Source organism: Stegostoma tigrinum, chromosome 3, assembly GCF_030684315.1.
Source record: "Stegostoma tigrinum isolate sSteTig4 chromosome 3, sSteTig4.hap1, whole genome shotgun sequence".
Lineage (NCBI taxonomy): Eukaryota > Metazoa > Chordata > Chondrichthyes > Orectolobiformes > Stegostomatidae > Stegostoma > Stegostoma tigrinum.
The window spans coordinates 23,920,693-23,943,017 of NC_081356.1; the positions used below are offsets into that span (position 1 = coordinate 23,920,693).

The following is a 22,325-nucleotide window of genomic DNA, read 5'->3' on the forward strand; positions in this document are numbered from 1 at the left end:
ATTGACTGATAATTCGTTGATGTTGAGGACAAAATAATTTTCTATGAAATCATATATTCTACATTCTCAGCATGTAAATTAGCAGCCTGAAATGGCTAACAAAAAATATTCTTGCGCTTTTAAAATTACAGCTACCTACTGCAGTGCCAGGCAATTAAATGGCAATGTAGTCTGCATCTTATTTATTGTTAATAAGGAAACAAGATAATTTTGGGCAGAACGGTGGCTCAGTGGTTAGCACTGCCACCTCACACCACCAAGGACCAGATGCAATTCCAGGTTTGGGTGGCTGTTTGTGTCGAGTTGTCATGTTTTCCCCATGTCCATTTGGGTTTCCACCAGTGATCAAATTTCCTCCCACAGTCCAAAGACATGCAGGTGAGGCGAATTAGACATGGTAGATGTGGGGGTTTCAATAGGATTGGGGGCTGAGTGGTTGGGATGTCCTTTGGAGGATTGGTACAGATTTGATGGATTGAATGACTTCTTTACATAATATAGGCACTCTATGATTCTGTTACATCGTATTGGAGCCCTTTTGCACTGCTCCTCATTTCATGTGACTAATATAATGACACTTTGTGGCAATTCTTATAGTCATGTTGGCTATTATTGTTTCATACTTAATTCTGACCTTTTTTTAAACATGAAAGATGCAACTGTCTTATTAATATTAGAGTCAGGGCAGTCGCCACAGTAGTAATCCAGAAGCCCAGGTTAAAGTTCTGGGGACTTGGTTTCAAATCTCATCATTAAAGATCATTATATTTGAATTCAGTAAAATATGAAAAGCTTATCTAATTGTGACCATACAAAATCTGGATCACTGGTGTCCTTTAGCGAAGAAAATCTGTCATCTTTACCTCATCTAGCCTGCGTGTGACTCCAGTCCCAAAGCAATGTGGTTGACTTTTAACTGTCAAGTGAAATCAGTTCAAGGATAATTAGGGATGAGCAACAAGTACTAGCCTATATACCATGCAAGAATTTTTAAGTTTTAAAATCAGAATTTTCCGCAATTTTTAACAGCAATACCTTCATGTAAAGTAGTCACAAGTATAACAACTATCAAGGTAAGTAACAGCACAATTCTAGCAGATGAACAGAAATATCTCCAAACTACTTTAATCACAGAGAAATTGTGACATTCTAATGATTAATCTGTGAAATATGGAACATCTATAGATTTTTTCATTCACAGGAAGAGGGCATTGCTGGCTAGGCAACATTAATCACCCATCCCTAATTGCCCAGAGGGCAGTGACGAGTCAACCACATTGCTGTGGATCTGGAGTCACATGTAGGCCAGACCAGGTAAGGATGGCTGTTTCCTTCCATAAAGGACATTAGTGAACCAGATAATAAAATGTGAGGCTGGATGAACACAGTAGGCCAAGCAGCATCTCAGGAGCACAAAAGCTGACGTTTCGGGCCTAGACCGCTCTCTGATGAAGGGTCTAGGCCCGAAACGTCAGCTTTTGTGCTCCTGAGATGCTGCTTGGCCTGCTGTGTTCATCCAGCCTCACATTTTATTATCTTGGAATTCTCCAGCATCTGCAGTTCCCATTATCTCTATTAGTGAACCAGATATGCTTTTCCTGACAATTGACAATGGATTTGTGGTCATCATTAAACCCTTAATTCCAAATATTTATTGAATTCAAATTCTACCATCTGCTGTGGCAGGATTCAAACCTGGGTACTCAGAACATCACCTGGGTCTCTGGATTATCAGTCCAGTGATAATACCACTAAGCCATCACCTCCCCATAGATTGCGCATCATCTTCCATGAAAACTGTTCATTCTGTGCATCACCCATGAACAATTCACACACAGTTGACTACAATTCTTGTAAGTTAAATTCCAAGAACCCAAATGCTTTAATGTACATCTTTTATAAACAGCTATTTTGCAGCAATAATCACCACAATCAGGGCTCTGAATCTCAAACTATGCAGAAACAAAGCCACAGTGGTAGAGATTTGCAAAGCTAGTGTTAACATCAGACACAGCTTAAATACAGAGAAATAAAGCATACCTGAACCAGCTGGCTGACGTACCCCCCTCACTGAGCAAGATCACCAAGCTTGATCCATTGGTCTCACTTTAACATTTCAGGTAAGCAGAAGGTGATTGATCAGAAAGACAATGACCTTCTAAAATGCTACAGAGAGTGGGTGAGGGATACATTTCTGCTGCCCCTATCTCCAGTTGCCTAACTTTCTGGTGGGGACCACTTGCTAGGCTGTATCCACATTAACAGTTCCTGACTGCAACGGGTCCACTGTTTGCTCATCAAGGAAGACCAATTCCAACAGCCTGACACCTGCCAGATGCCACTTCTCAAATATATGGAGAATGGGCTGATCGGGCTCTTTTTAGGGCAGACTTTCCCAATTAGTTGAAACATCCTGACACAAGAGTCAAATTCATACAATCAAATCTAGCAAAAAGCTCCTCAATGCATTTTTACCCACAGTATAAAACAAACAATGGTGGCAAATGACAAAGTTACTTGGAGAACTATGGCTAACATTGCACTGGTCCATATTAATTGTGTCCAGGTTTTGCTTCCATTTGTGACTTTCTTTTAAGTTTTTGCCTTTTATCCTTTTACCTTTACCCAATGTACTTTAAATGTAGACTCAATGCTGAGTGACTCCACCGGTCACATAGCAGGAACTGCATTTCCCACCTGTAGCACCTCTCGCGCATCCTCGTTTCCCAGCTGAAAACTGATCATATTTCTCACATGAATAGTTGGCAGGTGAGAATGTCGACCTCTACTGAGACTTAACCACAAAAAACAATTCCAACAACCAAAATATTTAAAATTATTAGTGTACTTTCAGGTTGAAAAAGAATTTTAAATTAGATCAGAATATATTTGCCCTGTCAGACACTATGAATGAGTAATTAGAAGTGCATTGTATAGTGGTATGGTCGAAAAATACACTACATATTGATAGCGCCTTTGATGCAAGCAGGTTAGAGAAAAACAGTATAGCAAACATTACACAGCCATTCAAACACCCACTGAATAGCTTCTGTAAACACCATGAAATATTTATCAATCACAATGCCCTTTCTGTGTCCTCATTTCCACCCATACAAACATAAAAGATTTTCAACAGGAATCATGCATGTGTACAGTATGGACATGTTAACAGATTCATTAAGACATGGATTCATTAAATCTACATGACAGTTACTGAAACTCTCAAAAGGTTTTCATCACAGAAGGCCAGATTTGTTTGTCTTTCTTTTTCTCAGGGATCTCGTAGTAACACTTAATAAATTTATCGAGGATACCTTAATGGTTCAACGAGTATCTGGCCAGTAAGCTAATCAGTGTGGTCTAGTTAATAAACTCTTCACCCTGGAATGAGATGAAAGTATGTGCAAGCCACACCTTAACATTTGAGAATATAAGCACATGAACAAGGAGTGCAATCGGCCATTCAGCTCTTCAAGAGTATTCTGCCATGCACAATCTGATTGTAACCTCAAATCCACATTTCCACCCACCCCACTAGCCATCTGCATAAAGTATCAAATCAAAGTCCCAATCAATTCCCACAATGTGTCAAGTGAAAATTAAAGATCCAAAGCCCTGCTCTGGAAAGAGTAAAATTCACAGTCCCCAAGTAAACATCCTCTCACTCACTCAATTCCTTGCCGCTTGTGGATTCTTGTCATTTAGCTGCCAGATAGAGCTATATCACAATGAGGGCATATCAAAATAATTCTCAATACTGGTGAGGTTCAACTACATTTTTCTGTTCAGTACTGTGAGAAAATCCAACAACCGATTGGGGAAGAACCTATCTTTTATAAGCTTAAATAGCTTCTTCAAGATTCTAATGGAACTGCTGCCCCACCCACTTTGCGATGCAAGTTGTATGGCTGACTAACTTGTTCATACAGTGGAATGCGCCTGAATACAGTTCAAGACATCTCAGCTATACCAGAGAAGGATGACGAGCCCAGCCATTAGGGCATATTTAGGTCCTGAAGGTTGAAAACAATACAAGAGTGGCGGAGAATACTATAACTTATCTTAAGAGGACGGTGAGAGTGAGATCAAGTCCGAAAAGGTGGGATAAGGCAAAGGAAGACAGCAGCAAACAAGAGGAATTGGAAAAATATCAGAAGGAGTCATACTACATCAGCCGCACAGAAAATTTCAAGAAACAATGGTAGCGCTGGTAGATGCCCTGAGAAACAAGGACGGCAGTCAGATCAAGGAAACGAACAGAAAACATCAAGAAAATGTCATCTTTATGATTTCCACCATTTCCCTGCAGGCAGTGTTTTAATGACCTAACCAGAACAGTCAAAGTAACCATGTGCTTCCCTACCGCCATTATTTTCTTACAATGTCATGATATGCATCCTTTATTCGTTCTCCTAATGGTGCCAGATGTTAAGTTATGATCTGGCATCAAGAATCACATGTTCCACAGAAGTCAGCTCTACTTGTAAACTCTACAGAATTCTAGGAGTCAATTGTATATTATGCAAGGGTCAATGCTTAGATGTTGTTGTTCCCCTTTGATACTGTCTTATCCTGTATACATCTGCTATTTATCTTCCACTCCTGTTCTTCACTGTTCATTATCGGACCCATGTGGAAGTGGCCATTATGAACATCACGATAAGGATTACTTCATTCATCCATTCTTCTACAAGCTTAAGTCCAGTACCATTCATGCATAAAGAATGTAATTTCTGAGCTGCATGAAAAGTATTCCAGGCTGTTGATTGAGGCAAGAGAGGAAATAGCAGAGGCACTGATTATAATTTTCAATTCCTCTCTGTTCACAGGAGAAGTGATAGAGGACTGGAAGACAGCCAATGCAGTAGATTATTCAAGAAGAAAGAGCAAGGGATAAACCTACAGATCTCAGTGATGGGGAAACTAATGAAAGCAATTCTAAGGCATAGAATTATACTTGGAGACTCTGGGCTTAATTACAAATAGTCAACATGGTTTGGTTAAGGAGAAGCCATGTCTGAGCAACTTGATGCAATGTTTCTAGGAGGTGGCCAAGAGTGAGATAAGGGACTTGCATTTGATGTAGTCTACTTGGGCTTCAGCAAGGCTTTAGATAAGGTCAGGCAAGGGAGTCTGATTGCAAAGATAACAACCAATGGGATCCAAGAAAATTTTGTAATTGGATCCAAAATTAGTCGAATGCCAGGAAGCAAAGGGTGATGGCTGAGCGATGTTTTTTGTGACCAGCAGCCTGATCAGACAGGTTTATAAATGGCAAATGACATTCATTCTGAGTAGGTATAAGGCAATTCACTTGAGCAGGACAAACAAGTCAAGGGAACACATGATGAACAGTGGGACCGTGGGAAGCATCAAGGGTCATGCAGAAATTGGTGTGCATGTCCATCAGTCTTTTAAGGTAGCAAGACAGGTTCATAAGATCATAAGATAGAGAAGCAAAACTAGGTCATTTGCCCCGTTGAGTCTGCTCTGCTATTTGCTCATGGTTGATATGTTGCTTAAGCTCATTTTCTTGTCTTCTTCCCATATCCCTTGATCTCTTTACCAATCAATAAATTATCTCTCTCTATCTCAAATCCATTCAATGACTTAGTCTCCACAGCCTTCTACAGCAATATGTTCCACAGACACACCAGCCTCTGCTGAACAAATTCCTCCTCAGCTCGGATCTAAAGGGTCATTCCTTCATTATGAGGCTATGCACTTAGGTTCTCATTTCTGCTACTAATGGAAACGTCATCTCTACATATACTCTTTCCAGGCCTCTCAATATTCTGTAAGTTTTAATGAGATCATCCCCTCTTCCTTCTCAAGTCCATCAAGTACAGACCTAGAATCCTCAGCTGCTCCTCATTCTCGTAAACCTCTTCTGGACCCCTCCAATTCTAGTACACCCTTCCTTAGATACAGGGCCTAAAACTGCTCACAATATTCCAAATGCAGTGTGATCAGAGCTTATACAACCTCAAGAATACATATCTGATCTTGTTTTCCAGCCCTCTTGAAATGAAAACAAACATTGCATTTGCCTTCCTTACTGCCAACTTACTTGCATATTAACATTAAGAGAATGCTGAACTAGGACTCCGAAATCTCTTTGTGTTTCAGATTTCAAAGGCTTTCTTCACTTAGAAACAGTCTATTCTTCCTACCAAAGTGCATAACCTCGCACTTCCCCACATTGTACTCCGCCTGCCACATCTCTGTCCACTCGCCAAGCATGTCCAAATCCTTCTGCAGCCGCCCTGCTTTCTCAAAACTATCAGTCTCTCCACCTGCTTTTGTCATCTACAAACTTAGCAACAATGCTCTCAGATTCTTCATCCAGATTGTTAACGTGAATAGCTGTCTCAACACTGACCCCTGTAGAACTGAAGGTCACATGCTGCCATCATGAAAAAGACCCTTTTGTCTCCACTCTCTTCATTTTGCCAGTTAGCCAATCCTTTATCCATGCCAGTAACTTGCCCCTAACACCTTGGGCTCTTACCTTATTTTGCAGCCTCCTGTGCAGCACCCTGTCATGCTTGAGATGAAAATTTATGAGGGGCACAGATTGGGTAGACAGGAAGGAACTTTTCTCCTCATTGGAGGGATCAATGACTAGTTTGCATGGATTTAAAGTGAGAGGCAGAAAATTTAGATGAGATGCCAGGAAATAATTTTTCACCCAGAAGATAGTGAGAATCTCAAACTCACTGTCTGTATGAGCGGTAAAGGCAGAAGCCCTCACAAAATCTGCTAAGTATTTAGATGTGCACTTTGTATGTATGGGCCAAGTGCGGGATTAGAATATGCGATTAGAATAGTTAGGTGCTTATTTTTTACTTGTACAGACTCAATGGGCCAAAGGGCCTCTCTTCTATGCTTGAGACCACTATGACTCTATAACAGCTGCATTTACCTTCATTATCATGTCATATGTAAACAAGCTTCATTTTGGCTTTGTGTATCTTCTACCAGAAATGAATTCTAAACCTGAGTGTACCTCTGACTTTCTGGTCTCAGTTTAGATTTAAATCTCTTTTACACCATCGAAAATAATCTAAATTTAAGTTTTAAAAAAAAGAACCAAAGTGGAAAATCTCACCTGCTTTTAAGTCACTCAAAAATTATCCAGAGCAGAGATGTACATTTAAGATCAGACAAACATCTTGATGTCTTCGTCATTACTTTGTTGGTGATAATTATTAATCCTTTACATACATGGTAGAGTTCTGTTGAACAGTTCCCAGGGCGCGGCCTCAAGAGCAGCAAATACAGAAGTAAAGGCAGGGGTAGAATATGCTAGCTCTGATTTTCCAACTGCAACTTGCCATTCACTCCTATCATTTCACAATGGAATTTTCTACCATGTTAATGTTTCAGCTTGGTCTGATACAGCGAACTACTATTAGCATCCAGAATCTTACCTGCTCCAAACAATCAGCAGTAGTCCAATATGTCATGGTTTGCTTAGAATCTAAAGCCTGCTGTAGCTTTCCAAGAAGCTGGTTTATCTGTTGCTCCTTTTGATATAGTTCAGCTGTCAAGGAATGGTGTCTTTGATGATGCTGAGCCTCACTGGATTTCAATGCCTCATATCGCATGTTCAGCTCGCTGTAGTGCTAACATAAAAATGTATACCATCAGTACAGAATAGGCACAGAATATTCGGGTAGTCACAAGAGAATCACATGCAATATAATTCCTGCAAGGGAAAAAAGTCAGCACTTGATAAAGTGTTTTTCTTTCTTAAAATACCACAAGGATTGATCTAGACAAAATCGAGGCACAATCGAGCTGGAGATCAAGATGGCAGAATCCTTTTTCAGAATAATCAATGGGAGAATGTGTAAAAGAAAATAAAGAAAATTACTGGCACTTATGTAGCATCTTTCATGACCACCAGGTATCTAACCCTAACATACTGATTAGAAAGTGACAAGATCACGTTACACTTGTTTTATATTCTATAGTCTCCATTAAAGTCATAGTGGCAGTGTAGTTCAATGAAGGCACAAGAATGGAACGAAAGACATATTTCTACTTGGGAGAAAAAATAGTTTGACAATTAAAGTCTGGATTTCACATACAATATCAGTGTACTTTAGTGAGAGGTGCCTCAAAAGGTTTCCCTTTAAACATCATCCCAATCTAGCCAGTTCCAAAGTGCATGGACCACAGAGTCAACAAGTCATATAGCATGGAAACAGACCCTTCGGTCCAATTAGCCCACACCGACCATGTTCCCAAACAAACAAATCCCATTTGCCTATGTTAGGCCCATATCCCTCCAAACCTTTCCCCACTGCTCTATATGATTCACATTAGAGCATGAGCAATGATCACAGCCCCTTAAGGTGATCCACATGAAACATATAAATAGTCAGAATGAGCTGACAGGGATGCATAGGCAAGCAGGGGAATGTCTGGTAGAAGTGCCAAGGATCGTGCTCAGAGTACAGCTAAAGACACTTTGCTCAAAACTTGAGGGCATGGGACACTGGAAGCAAAAGCAAGGTAATTTGGCTCTGGTGGTGGCAGCAGGAGTACTTTTGAGGGCCCGCAGTGGCACTGAGGCCCGATGCTTTGAGGAGAGAGGCCCACTTACGTTACAGAGATAAGGTTACCTCATGGAGAATACAGTTTTAGATCTGGATGCTTCTCCTTTTCTTCATGGCCCTTTTTTAAAATTCTGATTGTTGTACTTAAGGTGGTGCCAGTGAGTGGCGGCCTTGTGCACTTTTCACAGAACTTGAGTACACATGACAATAAAATCTAATTCTATTTGTATACTTATCCAAACATCTTTTAAATGTTGCAACGGTACCTGCATCCACCACTTCTTCTGGTATTTCATTCCTCATACAAACCACTCAAGTGTAAAAAGTTGCCCCTCATGCCCCTTTTATATATTTCCTCTAGTAACTTTAAAAATGCACACTAGTTTTGAACTCCCCCACACTAGGGAAAAGGCCTTTGCTATTCACCTTGTCTATGTCCCTCATGCTTTTATAAATGTGTATAAGGTCACCCCTCAATCTCCTAACCTTGAATGAAAAAATTCCAACCTATCCAGGCAACTTTTATCACTCAAACCTTCCATACCAGCCAACATTATGACAAACCTTTTCTGAACCCTATCCAATTTAATAATATCCTTCCTATAGCAGGACAACCAGCACTGTACACGTACTCCAGAACAGGCTTCACCAATGTTCTGTACAACCTCAACATGACATCCCAACAATAAAGTCTTAACAATGAAGGCAAGCATGCTAAATGTCTTCTGAACCACCATGTCTATCTGTGACACAAATTTCAAAGAATTATGTACCTGAACCCCTAGATCTTCTGTTCCACAGCATTACCCAGGGCCCTATCATTAATTAATTCCTGCCCTGGCTTGTTCTACCAAAATGTAAAACCTTGCATTTATCCAAATTAAACTCCATCTGCCACTCCTCAGCCCATTGACTGAATTGAATACTGCACCACGTGGCTTGTAATTAAATGATGTTAATCTTTTGGTTCAGGGAAGGTGGATGATTTTAGGGATGTTCGAGAGAAACCTACTACATAGTTGTCTCCATCTTCTCTCTCTTTCTCTCTAGTAAAACCACTATACATTTGGACAATGCAATTCACTTGTCCCTTTGAAAGGAATACAAAAAATGCTGCTTTGACTTTCCAGAAACAAAGTTCAGCTCCTCAGACTGATGTCAAAATAAATGTTGATGTAAGTTAGGATTAATTAAGTGTTTATTTTAAAAATAAATACTATTTTTACGAAAATATCAGTTCAGGAGTTCAATTATTTTATTTTATAAACAGATTGGGGGTCAATTTCCAATGAACTAAAAGGAATAAAAATTAGGCATGGCCTATAACAAGCTAAGTGATCTCTCTATCGCGATAACCCAATGTCATAAAATTGAAAATCCACCATGAGATTTGTCAAACACCTTCCAATTCTTGAACATTTGCAAATATGTTTCATTTACACAAGTTCCACCACATACCTTTTGATAAGACCTAGTCTCCAAAGCATGAGCATCTTCCTGATTCCTCAGGACCTTCTGCGTATCCACATTGAGGGCTTGTAGCTGCTGGATGACATCAGCTTGCTGGGCTGCATGTTCAATGCTTTCTTTGTATAAACATTCCAAACTCTGTAACTCTTTCCTGTAATTTGTGAAGAAAAGATAAAAAGATAACTGACAGGTGCAAAAGAGGGAAGGCCAATCCGAAATTCAACAATCCAAGTATCTGGCATTAGCCTTGTCATCCAGATGCCCAAAACATTTTCCACTACTATCTCAATTTAAACATTGTTGTGATATGAGAAATGTTGCTGGTGTATTATTACCATACACATCAGGAAAAACACAATAACGTCAAATTTCAAATGACCACATTAACACTTCAGGAGAATCAGTGCCAAGTGATGGGTCAGTCAACTTTGATTGGGTGAGCATTGCATTAGAGAAAGCAGCCAAGAATTACAGGGTCTGCAAATTGCTGTTTGATTCAAAGAACAAAAATCATGCTCTTTCTGTTTGTAGAAAACACATCCCTACGCATGAATGGATGTCACTTCTTGGCTCTTCTTAGGCAATTCCTCAGGAATGAGGACTATTTTCCTCATACTCCATAGTTGCGGCTCCCCAGGTGATGACATAGTCCACTGCCGGATTAGAAAACTGTTGAGGCAAGTGGTATTAAATGAGATGGGTGGGTAAAGGCTCAGATTTTCCCATGTTTCTTCCAATATTCACATTTGGCCTCCACTAGGATGCGTTGGGGATGGTTGAAATGGTTGATCGTCACAGATGCTTTATCTCCAATTTGGGCAGTCTGCGGCAAGAGATTCCCAAGTTGAAAGGCTTTCAGGACGTCATTCAGGCAATTTTTTCTGGCCTCCTACTAACTGATTGCCACGATAAAGCTTGGAGTGAGAGATTGTCTTAGAAGGTTTGTGTCACCCATGAAAACAATGTGGTTCACTCGATGCAAGTGACTGTCCATAACTGGTGTCAATGCCACAATGCTGGACATGAAGGCATCAAAGAGGACACTGATACTGGAGTGCTTATCCAGTCATTCAATTGGTAAAATTTTGGAAAGACATCATAAATTATATTTCTCCAGGTGTCTGTTAAACATTGCAGATGTCTCCAAAGCATAGAGAAGTGCAGTTACACTGCTACCCTGTCCAATATAACTAGTTCCATATTTAAGACCTTTTTTCACCAAGTACTCTGTTTCTTAGGTGGCTAAAGGCTATGCTGACACACTGGAGTAAAGTTGACTTTGAAATGATAAGAGTTTGTCCACATTGTCCAGTGACTCACCACAGAACAGCAAGCAGCTTTCTGTGGTAGGGGCATGCAGGTAGAAGTCAAAGAAGCATGCACAGAGTTTGCAACTGCTCACTGCATTTTTCTTGGATTATTTTGCTGTGAAAATCATGTCCTCTGAGCCTATTGATGGGTGAATCCATATTGTGACACTGGTAGAAATTCTAACCACCAACAGGAGGCTATTGACGTTCATTTATTCAAGGACCTCCCCTGTGGTAGATTAACAGTTACCACAATCTGCAATTACTGCCATCAATCTTATCTCCTTTCTTAGAGATGGTCACAATTGTGAAAACTCAGAGAATCTCTTTCCAGGGAAGAGATCTGATGTTTAGTGCCAAGAATGCCTATCTGCCATATTTCAGCAGGGATTCTGTTTGCACTGGTGACCTTGTTGATAGCTTGTCAACCTCATGATGGGATGAGGTTCTCCAAAGTGGTGGCAGGTAGCATGCTGAGGAATATACTCAATCCATTCAGGTTAAGGGTGAAGTTCTTGTTCAGTGTTTCTTCTAACAAATGCTGAATGCCTGTGTCCTTAGTGAGTGCCACTGCATTCTTAGCTTTCAGTGGAATGGGTTCTTTGGTGCTTGAGCCATTATGGTCTTGACTGTACAGAAGAATTTGTGCACATTACAGTTGTCAATGAATTGCTGACTTTTCTATGCTCCTTCCACCCACAATCTGTACTTTAGATCAAGAGCTTTCTCATGAAACATTTGTTTGTAGACCTTCTTTCCTTCTGGTTTTGGTAATGCTTCCTGTTCAAGAATGTCATGTGCTTACACTTTCATGATTCCTGGATCTCCTGGTTATTCTCTTCAAAGTAGTGTTTCAGGGCTGGAATTTCCAAGGAGTGGTAATCGTAATCTCAAACAGATTGCTACTCAGGCCCTTCAATTTATGGAAGGAAGGAACTCTGCATATCTGGGACGAAATTCTGCTTAGGGCTACCTCAAAAATCCAAAGCCAATTGCCATTCCAACAGCTCTTTTGTGATGCAAAACTATAAAAGGAAAGCAAACAACAACCTTTTTCACACTCTCAGTTGCGGTATTTGGAAATTTAAAATTTCCGACAGCCACTTTGATAACTGCTGTCAAGCAGCACGGAGGTAAGATAAATGTGATGAGAAGGTGCTGGGAGGGTATGGTGGCAGATGAGTAGGGGTATGCAGTGCCAGGTAAGTAAGGTGCCAGCTGAGAAGAGTGCTGAGTGACAGGTTTAGGAATGCCATACAAGTAGGGGTGTAAAGAGCAGTAAGAGCAAAGTGACAGTTGTGGAAGGTGTAGGATACTACTGTCAGTGGATGCTAAATGGATAGGAGGGAGACTGCCTTTTCAGTTGAATGCCAGGGTATAGGTAGCAAGACAAGTGATGCATTATTTAGATCACAATGGTGAAAGAACTGAATCCAGTTTGCAGGTGTGGGTGCAGGGTTTCAAGTCTGAGAAGTTTGGGATTGGCGGCAGCTGTGGTGAACAGGCCAGATGGCAGTGGCAGAGTGGCATCAGATTGGGTCAGGTTTGGCAGCGGCAGGTGTATCAGGTCCAGCAGTGGAAGACAGTAGGATTTATAACAGAAAGAGTGTCAGGTCAGATCTTGCGCAATGTGTCAGGTGGGAGGTGTGAAAGGGCCTGGGAGGGGTGTGAGAAATATATGACCTATATTGTGTCAGGACTCTGGAATCAGACTATATACTGAAAAATTTAACTTTTCCTGAATAGCTATTTCACTTAATTTCTTCAGAACTATCCAATTTAAGTAAGGGCTTTCAGACGGTTCCAAACAGGAACTGCACAGTCAAACGTAGACGAATTGCCCAGTGGAAAATTCACTTTCCCAGATAAGTCCTTTAGAATGCATTATGTTGGGGATTCTGCCAGGTCACCATGTGCATTCATATTATGCTAAAACAACAATTGGCCAGTGACTAATCCAGATAAAAATTTCCTTACAGAGAAACCAAAAGTCTCCTGCAAACAGTGTTTATGATGGATTTAAGGGAGGACCATGTGCTCTGGGCATTGTCATTTCAAACAACATAAATAAGCCACATGACGTGGTCAACTGATCATTTTGTCAGGGATCATAGAAGCTCACAGCTCACTCAGAATGGTTCAGCAACTGCTGACTAATTGTGGAACTGCAATGAACAATAATTGTTCGGTTTCAGTCGTTCCACATGAGGCATGGTTGAGTATGGTGTGCCCATTTAGAGCAAGTGAAGTAACATGCCGTTTGACTCAAGCACTGGGATGTATGGCCTACATACATGATATCACACTGACAATGAAATTCACACATGACACGGCTTAATTGTGCGGAAGGAAGAATACCTATTTACATTGACCAAACCAACCTAGAAGCAGAAAATATCACTTGTAGCCACTGCAAAATGCTAGTATGAAACATCTTGATTCAGCTTGTGTTCAAACTTAGCGAGTTTTGAGAAGATTTGGAGCTCAGGTTGAGGTTCTGGATGTGAGTTTGCTCGCTGAGCTGGAAGGTTAGTTTTCAGACGATTCGTCTTTTTTTTATTTGAAAAAATATACTTTATTCATAGAATGTACAAAAAATAAAACATATTTATACACCTACCCAGTCATGCAAGCCGCTCTGGGTTACCCAGGAGGTACGTACACCAACTAAAGGAAAAAAAACAAAGAAGAAAAGAAAACAAAGCAAAGAAAATACTCCAGCAGTCATCTTCCCGCTGGCCGCCTGAATAGTTGGGAAAGGAGCCAGTTGGGCCCAGTTACCAGGTAGGACCCTTTTTTCTATTCTGGATGAGGGGTTTCATACCGTGGTCTTTCCCCACCGCGCCTTGGCGGCGGCTGCCCCAAGCTTTAGCACGTCCCTCAGCACGAAGTCCTGGACCTTGGAGTGCGCCAGTCTGCAACACTCGGTTGGGATCAGTTCTTTCAGCTGGCAGACCAGCAAGTTGCGGGCAGACCAAAGAGCGTCTTTCACCGCATTGATGGTCCTCCAGCCGCAGTTGATGTTGGTCTCAGTGTGTGTCCCGGGAAACAAACCGTAGAGCACGGAGTCCCGCGTCACGGAGCTGCTCGGGACGAACCTCGACAAATACCACTGCATCCCCCTCCAGACCTCCTGCGCATAGACACACTGCAGAAAGAGGTGATTGACAGTCTCGTCCCCCCCGCAGCCACCTCGAGGGCAGTGGGGGGTGGCGCAGCGATTCCAGGCATGCATAAAGGAACTCACTGGCAGACCCCCGCTCACCGCCAGCCAAGCAATGTCCTTGTGCTTGTTTGAAAGTTCTGGCAATGAGGCATTCTGCCTAAACGACTTCGGCAGTCTGCGTGGGGAACCACACGACAGGATCCACCCTCTCCTTTTCCTGAAGGGTCTCGAGGATACTACGTGCTGACCACTGCCTGACGGCCTTGTGGTCAAAGGAATTTCCCTTCAAAAATTTCTCCACGAAGGACAGGTGGTATGGGACGGTCCAACTATTCGGAGTGTTCCACGGCAACGAGGCCAGGCCCATCCTTCGCAACACCGGGGACAGGTGGAACCTCAGTAAGTAGTGACACTTGGTGCTTGCGTACTGAGGATCTATGCACAGCTTGATGCAGCCGCACACAAAGGTAGCCGTCAGGGCGAGGGTGGCGTTCAGTACGCCCTTTGCCCAATTTTCCAGGTCTTTGTACATGGTGTCCCTGCGGACCCGGTCCATCATCAAGCCCCAAATGGGGTGGAAGATGGCCCGGGTGACCGCAGCGGTGCAGGTCCAGGGAATAGGCCAGCCCTGCGCCACATACAACAGTACCAAAAGCCCCTCGCACCTAACAACTAGGCTCTTACCCGCGATGGAGAGGGACCGGAGCGTCCACCTGCCCAGCTTCTGCTTCAGTTTGATGACACGCTCCTCCCAGGTCTTAGTGCATGCCCCAGCTCCACCGAACCAAACACCCAGCACCTTCAGGTAGTCTGTCCTGACGGTGAAGGGGATGAAGGAGCAGTCGTCCCAGTTCCCGAAGAACATGGCCTCGCTCTCACCCCTCTCTGATGAAGGGTCTAGGCCCAAAACGTCAGCTTTTGTGCTCCTGAGATGCTGCTTGGCCTGCTGTGTTCATCCAGCCTCACATTTTATTATCTTGGAATTCTCCAGCATCGGCAGTTCCCATTATCTCTCGCTCTCACCCCTATTGACTTTGGCACCCGAGGCCAGTTCAAACCGGCCGCAGATGTCCAACAGCCTACTCACCGACCGGCGATCGGTGCAGAAGACGGCGACATCATCCATGTACAGGGAGGTCTTGACCTGAAGGCCTCCGCTGCCTGGGATAGTCACGTCCTTCAGGCTCACGTCCTCCCTGATGGATGCGGCGAAGGGCTCCACACAGCACACGAACAAGGCAGGAGAGCACGGGCAGCCCTGCCTGACTCCAGATCTGACGGGAAAACTGTCCGATTCCCACCCGTTGACCGAGACTGCGTTAACGATGTTGGTGTAGAGCAGCCGGATCCAATTGCGGATGCCCTCCCCGAACCCCAATTTGGAGAGGACGTCCCTCATGTAAGCATGAGAGACCCTGTCGAAGGCCTTCTCCTGGTCCAGGCTGACGAGGCAGGTGTCCACCCGCCTGTCCTGCACGTAGGCGATTGTATCCCTGATGAGCGCGAGGCTGTCAGCGATCTTCCTGCCCGGCACAGCACAGGTTTGGTCAGGGTGAATCACCGACTCCAGGACAGACCTGACCCGGTTGGCTATGACCTTGGCCAGGATTTTGTAATCCACGTTCAATAGTGAAATGGGACACCAATTCTTAATTTCTTCCCTCTGCCACTTCCTCTTGTAAATGAGGGTGATGATGCCCTTCCTCATGGACTTGCACATTTCCCCTGCCCGAAGCGCACTATCGTACACCTCCAGCAGGTCCTGGCCGACCAGGTCCCACAGAGCGGAATACAGCTCAACCGGTAAGCCGTCGCTCCCGGGAGTCTTATTCCTCTCCAAGGACTTGAGGGCTCTGGTCAGCTCGTCCAGGTATATCGGCCGGTCCAGCCACTCCCTCGTGCCGTCGTCTAAGGCCTCCGTGATAGACAGGAACAACTCGGAGGCCGTGCTTCGCGTCGTACAGTCCGGCATAGAAGGATCTGCTGATCCGCAAAATGTTGGGCCGAGACGACATCTCCGAGCTGTCGTCCTCCTTCTGCCGGCTAAGCACAGAGCTCTTTTTGTGCACCTTCTGAAAGAAGAAACGCGAGCACGTCTCGTCCTGCTCCACGGAGCGAACTCTGGACCGGAAGATTATCCTGGAGGCCTCCGCGGCGAAGAGCGAGGTTGCTGGCCCCTCACCACGCGGGGGTCCTCTGTGACATCGACCCCCCATCAACTGCAGAAGGTGCAGGTTCTGCACCCTTTTCTGGAGTCGCGACAGCTTTCCCTGCCTCTCTCTTGCCTTCCAAACACCCTTGAGGACAAAGAACCTCTTGATGTTCTCCTTCACCGTCTCCCACCAGTTGCCCAAAGACTCAAAGAGGGGTTTCACAGTTCTCCAACCAGCGTACTCCCTCTTAAGCTCCTCGGCGTTCTCTGGGGTCAACAGAGTCGTGTTGAGCTTCCACGTCCCCTTGCCGGCCTGCTGGTCGTCCTGTAAGTGACAGTCGGCCAGCAGGAGGCAGTGGTCAGAGAAGAACACTGGCTCGACGTCGGTGGACCTGACCGAGAACGCCCGTGACACAAACAGCAAGTCTATCCTCGAGCGGATAGACCCATCTGGCCGCGACCAGGTGTATCTCTGCTGCGCTCCGTCTGCAGGGGTGCTGAAGACGTTGAGCAGCTTGGCGTCCTTCACCGTGCCCATCAGGAATCTGCACCTGACGTCCAGTTGACTCCGCCCACCCGCTGTCCCCACAGCCGGATCTTCCATCTGCATCGATGACGCAGTTGAAGTCTCCGCCTAGGATTACTGGCCTGGACGTAGCCAGCAGGGGTGGAAGCCGCTGCAGGGCATCCAACCTCTCACTCTGTACCACTGGGGCGTACACATTGATCAGCCTCAGGGAAGTGCTCCTGTAGGTGATATCAGCCACTAGGAGGCGCCCCCCACCACCTCCTGAACTTGAGAGATGGTGAAGTTGCGCCCCCACAGGAGAATAGCCAGGCCCGAGGAGCGACAGTCATTACCCCACGACCAGATCGAAGGCCCACAGGTCCAGGCGCCCGACCATTTACCGTACCTGCTGAGGTGCGGTATCCCGAACTCCTGCAGAAACAGGAGGTCCGCCTTGACGGTGGTCAGGTAGGCCAACGTGGACACACATCTTGCAGTGGACTTGATTCTGCGCACATTAATGCTCGCAACTCGTACCCCCATTGTGGGCAGTGACTGCAGTACCCTCCCCAAGTCCAAGATCCTGCCCCTCCATCTGTCCCTTCATGCCTATTGCCCAGGCTAACTGCTGGACGCTCTCCGGGCTCAGGAAACCGTCCGTGCTGCCTTCCGGGTGGCATCCCCCCATCGGGGCTACAGAGGCAGTAAAGTCCGGCTCTGGGTCAGGCTGGAGACACACTGTTTCCTCCTTCCTCCCTGAAAGTTCTGGGGGACCCTCCAGGGCCCCAGCGGCGCGTGGCTGGGTGTTGGAGGGAGCCTCAGGACACTTCCCGTCACCTGGAAGCCGGGTGCTGCTTTCCTTCTCCCTTGAGATCTTTAACCTCTGCTTTGGGCGGGCCTTCTCCAAATCTCCCTCATCAGAGGAGCTCTTATAGCCCCCCTGTAGCTGCCTCTTCCCGCCTGATGGTTGCGGTGCCTGAGCCCGTCGGCGCGCCTTCCTCCTCGCTTTCCGGACCGTCGTCCACTCCCCTGGGTCACCTGTCGCCTCCTCCATCGACTCCGGGTTGTCAGGCGGGAGCGGAGCCTGCAGGGGCGCTTTGCTGGCCTCGGGTCCGTCCTGCGGGGCTGGGCCCTCCTGCACGACCTGGCCGTCCTGCACATTAGGGGGGGTCCTTGCAGGGCACTGGTGCCTTCCTCTCCTCCAGCGGGGGCTTGCCCCGCATTGCCCCTGCCGGTGACCTGGGCGTAGGTGGTCCCCCGCCGCGGGCATGCCCTATAGAGGTGGCCCGCTTCCCCGCAAAAGTTGCAGCTTTTTTCTTTTGGGCAGTCCTTTGCAAGGTGTCCCTCCTCCTGCAGATGGTGGCTTTGCAGTCGGCCGCCACATGACCTGACCTACCACAGGCATGGCAGACTTTAGGTTGCCCTGCGTATGTCAGGTAGCCCTTGCTTCCGCCGATCGCGAAGCTGGACGGTGGGTGTACGATGTTCCTGTCCGAGCCCGTCCTCAGCATCACCCTGACCTGCCTCTTATTGGTCCAGATCCCAAAGGGGTCCATGATGTTGGTTAGGTCCCCTTCCACCTTCACGTACCTTCCGAGGAAGGTCAGGACATAACTGCTGGCACATGTGGGTTGTACGTGTGTACAGTCACCATATGGCTCCTCTGTGCTGGCATCACGAACAGCGGGACAGCAGTCAGTACAGAGAGGGGGGCCCTCACCTCCTTTCTCCTTGAAAACCTCCAGGAAGCGCTCGCAAAGCTTGGCACTGCTGAAATCCTGCAGGTAGTAAATATCCGCAGCGGTGAACCCACAACAGTCCAACAGGACCCTCTTCATGAAGAAGGTGCGGTCCACAGGTGCAGCTTCATCCACCTTCTTCACGGAAACGCAGATGGTGTTCCGGACCGCACCTTCTTCTGCCTGCAGGATTTCCCTGGAGGAGGATTTTACGATGTTACCTTCAGCAGTGCCAAGCTTTGCGAGCGCTTCCTGGAGGTTTTCAAGGAGAAAGGAGGTGAGGGCCCCCTTTCTGTATTGACCGCTGTCCCGCTGTTCGTGATGCCAGCGCAGAGGAGCCGTATGGTGACTGTACACATGTACAACCCGCATGTGCCAGCAGGTGATGTCCTGACCTTCCTCGGAAGGTACGTGAAGGTGGAAGGGGACCTAACCAACATCATGGGCCCCTTCAGGATCTGGACCAATAAGAGGCAGGTCAGGGTGACGCTGAGGATGGGCTCGGACGGGAATGTCGTACACCCACCGTCCAGCTTCGCAATCGGCGGGAGCAAGGGCTACCTGACATACGCAGGGCAACCTAAAGTCTGCCATGCCTGTGGTAGGTCAGGTCACGTGGCGGCCGACTGCAAAGCCACCATCTGCAGGAGGAGGGACACCTTGCAAAGGACTGCCCAAAAGAAAAAAGCTGCAACTTTTGCGGGGAAGCGGGCCACCTCTATAGGGCATGCCCGCGGCAGGGGACCACCTACGCCCAGGTCACCGGCAGGGGCAATGCGGGGCAAGCCCCCGCTGGAGGAGAGGAAGGCACCAGTGCCCTGCAAGGACCCCCCCTAATGTGCAGGACGGCCAGGTCGTGCAGGAGGGCCCAGCCCCGCAGGACGGACCCGAGGCCAGCAAAGCGCCCCTGCAGGCTCCGCTCCCGCCTGACAACCCGGAGTCGATGGAGGAGGCGACAGGTGACCCAGGGGAGTGGACGACGGTCCGGAAAGCGAGGAGGAAGGCGCGCCGACGGGCTCAGGCACCGCAACCATCAGGCGGGAAGAGGCGGCTACAGGGGGGCTATAAGAGCTCCTCTGACGAGGGAGATTTGGGGGAGGCCCGCCCAAAGCAGAGGTTAAAGATCTCAAGGGAGAAGGAAAGCAGCACCCGGCTTCCAGGTGACGGGAGGTGTCCTGAGGCTCCCTCCAACACCCAGCCACGCGCCGCTGGGGCCCTGGAGGGTCCCCCAGGGATGGAGGAAACAGTGTGTCCCCAGCCTGACCCAGAGCCGGACTCTCCTGCCTCTGTAGCCCCGATGGGGGGATGCCACCCGGAAGGCAGCACGGACGGTTTCCTGAGCCCGGAGAGCGTCCAGCAGTTATCCTGGGCAATGGGCATGAAGGGACAGATGGAGGGGCAGGATCTTGGACTTGGGGAGGGTACTGCAGTCACTGCCCACAATGGGGGTACGAGTTGCGAGCATTAATGTGCGCAGCGTCAAGTCCACTGCAAGATGTGTGTCCACGTTGGCCTACCTGACCACCGTCAAGGCGGACCTCCTGTTTCTGCAGGAGTGCGCGATACCGCACCTCAGCAGGTACGGTAAATGGTCGGGCACCTGGACCTGTGGGCCTTCGATCTGGTCGTGGGGTAACGACTGTCGCTCCTCGGGCCTGGCTATTCTCCTGTGGGGGCGCAACTTCACCATCTCTCAAGTTCAGGAGGTGATGGGGGGCGCCTCCTAGTGGCTGATGTCACCTACAGGAGCACTTCCCTGAGGCTGATCAACGTGTACGCCCCAGTGGTACAGAGTGAGAGGTTGGATGCCCTGCAGCGGCTTCCACCCCTGCTGGCTACGTCCAGGCCAGTAATCCTAGGCGGACACTTCAACTGTGTCATCGATGCAGATGGAAGATCCGGCGTGGGGACAGCGGGTGGGGGGAGTCAACTGGACGTCAGGTCCAGATTCCTGATGGGCACGGTGAAGGATGCCAAGCTGCTCGATGTCTTCAGCACCCCTGCAGACGGAGTGCAGTGGAGGTACACCTGGTCACGGCCAGATGGGTCTATCCGCTCGAGGATAGACTTGCTGTTTGTGTCACGGGCGTTCTCGGTCAGGTCCACCGGCGTCGAGCCAGTGTTCTTCTCTGACCACTGCCTCCTGTTGGCCGACTGTCACTTACAGGACGAACAGCAGGCCGGCAAGGGGACGTGGAAGCTCAACACGACTCTGTTGACCCCAGAGAACGTCGAGGAGCTTAAGAGGGAGTACGCCGGTTGGAGAACTGTGAAACCCCTCTTTAAGTCTTCGGGCAACTGCTGGGAAACGGTGAAGGAGAACATCAAGAGGTTCTTTGTCCTCAAGAGTGTTTGGAAGGCAAGAGAGAGGCGGGGAAAGCTGTCGCGACTCCAGAAAAGGGTGCAGAACCTGCACCTTCTGCAGTTGATGGGGGGTCGATGTCACGGAGGACCTCCGCGTGGTGAGGGGCCAGCAACCTCGCTCTTCGCCGTGGAGGCCTCCAGGATAATCTTCCGGTCCAGAGTTCGCTCCGTGGAGCAGGACGAGACGTGCTCGCATTTCTTCTTTCAGAAGGTGCACAAAAAGAGCTCTGTGCTTAGCCGGCTGAAGGAGGACGACGGCTCGGAGACGTCGTCTCGGCCCGACATTTTGAGGATCAGCAGATCCTTCTATGCCGGACTGTACGACGCGAAGCACGGACTCCGAGTCGTTCCTGTCGTCTATCACGGAGGTCTTAGACGACGGCACGAGGGAGTGGCTGGACCGGCCGATATACCTGGACGAGCTGACCAGAGCCCTCAAGTCCTTGGAGAGGAATAGGACGCCCGGAAGCGACGGCTTACCGGTTGAGCTGCATTCCGCTCTGTGGGACCTGGTCGGCCAGGACCTGCTGGAGGTGTACGATAGTGCGCTTCGGGCAGGGGAAATGTGCAAGTCCATGAGGAAGGGCATCATCACCCTCATTTACAAGAGGAAGTGGCAGAGGGAAGAAATTAAGAATTGGCGTCCCATTTCACTATTGAATGTGGATTACAAAATCCTGGCCAAGGTCATAGCCAACCGGGTCAGGTCTGTCCTGGAGTCGGTGATTCACCCTGACCAAACCTGTGCTGTGCCGGGCAGGAAGATAGCTGACAGCCTCGCGCTCATCAGGGATACAATCGCCTACGTGCAGGACAGGCGGGTGGACACCTGCCTCGTCAGCCTGGACCAGTAGAAGGCCTTCGACAGGGTCTATCATGCTTACATGAGGGACGTCCTCTCCAATTGGGGTTCGAGGAGGGCATCCGCAATTGGATCCGGCTGCCCTACACCAACATCCTTAACGCAGTCTCGGTCAACGGGTGGGATCGGACAGTTTTCCCGTCAGATCTGGAGTCAGGCAGGGCTGCCCGTGCTCTCCTGCCTTGTT

The 22,325-nt window shown here is 47.4% G+C and overlaps 1 protein-coding gene across 1 annotated transcript in view; it reads right to left on the reverse strand.

Annotated features, from left to right (window-relative positions):
- The window catches only part of cntln (centlein, centrosomal protein), a 465,635-nt gene that overhangs the window by 327,009 nt on the left and 116,301 nt on the right, over window positions 1-22,325 (reverse strand). Inside the window, exons 8-9 of the mRNA XM_048527488.2 lie at window positions 10,026-10,188; window positions 7,434-7,628 (exon numbers count right to left, since the gene is read on the reverse strand). Coding sequence (XP_048383445.2) covers window positions 7,434-7,628; window positions 10,026-10,188 — 358 coding nt within the window. The remainder of the gene's footprint in view (window positions 1-7,433; window positions 7,629-10,025; window positions 10,189-22,325) is intronic.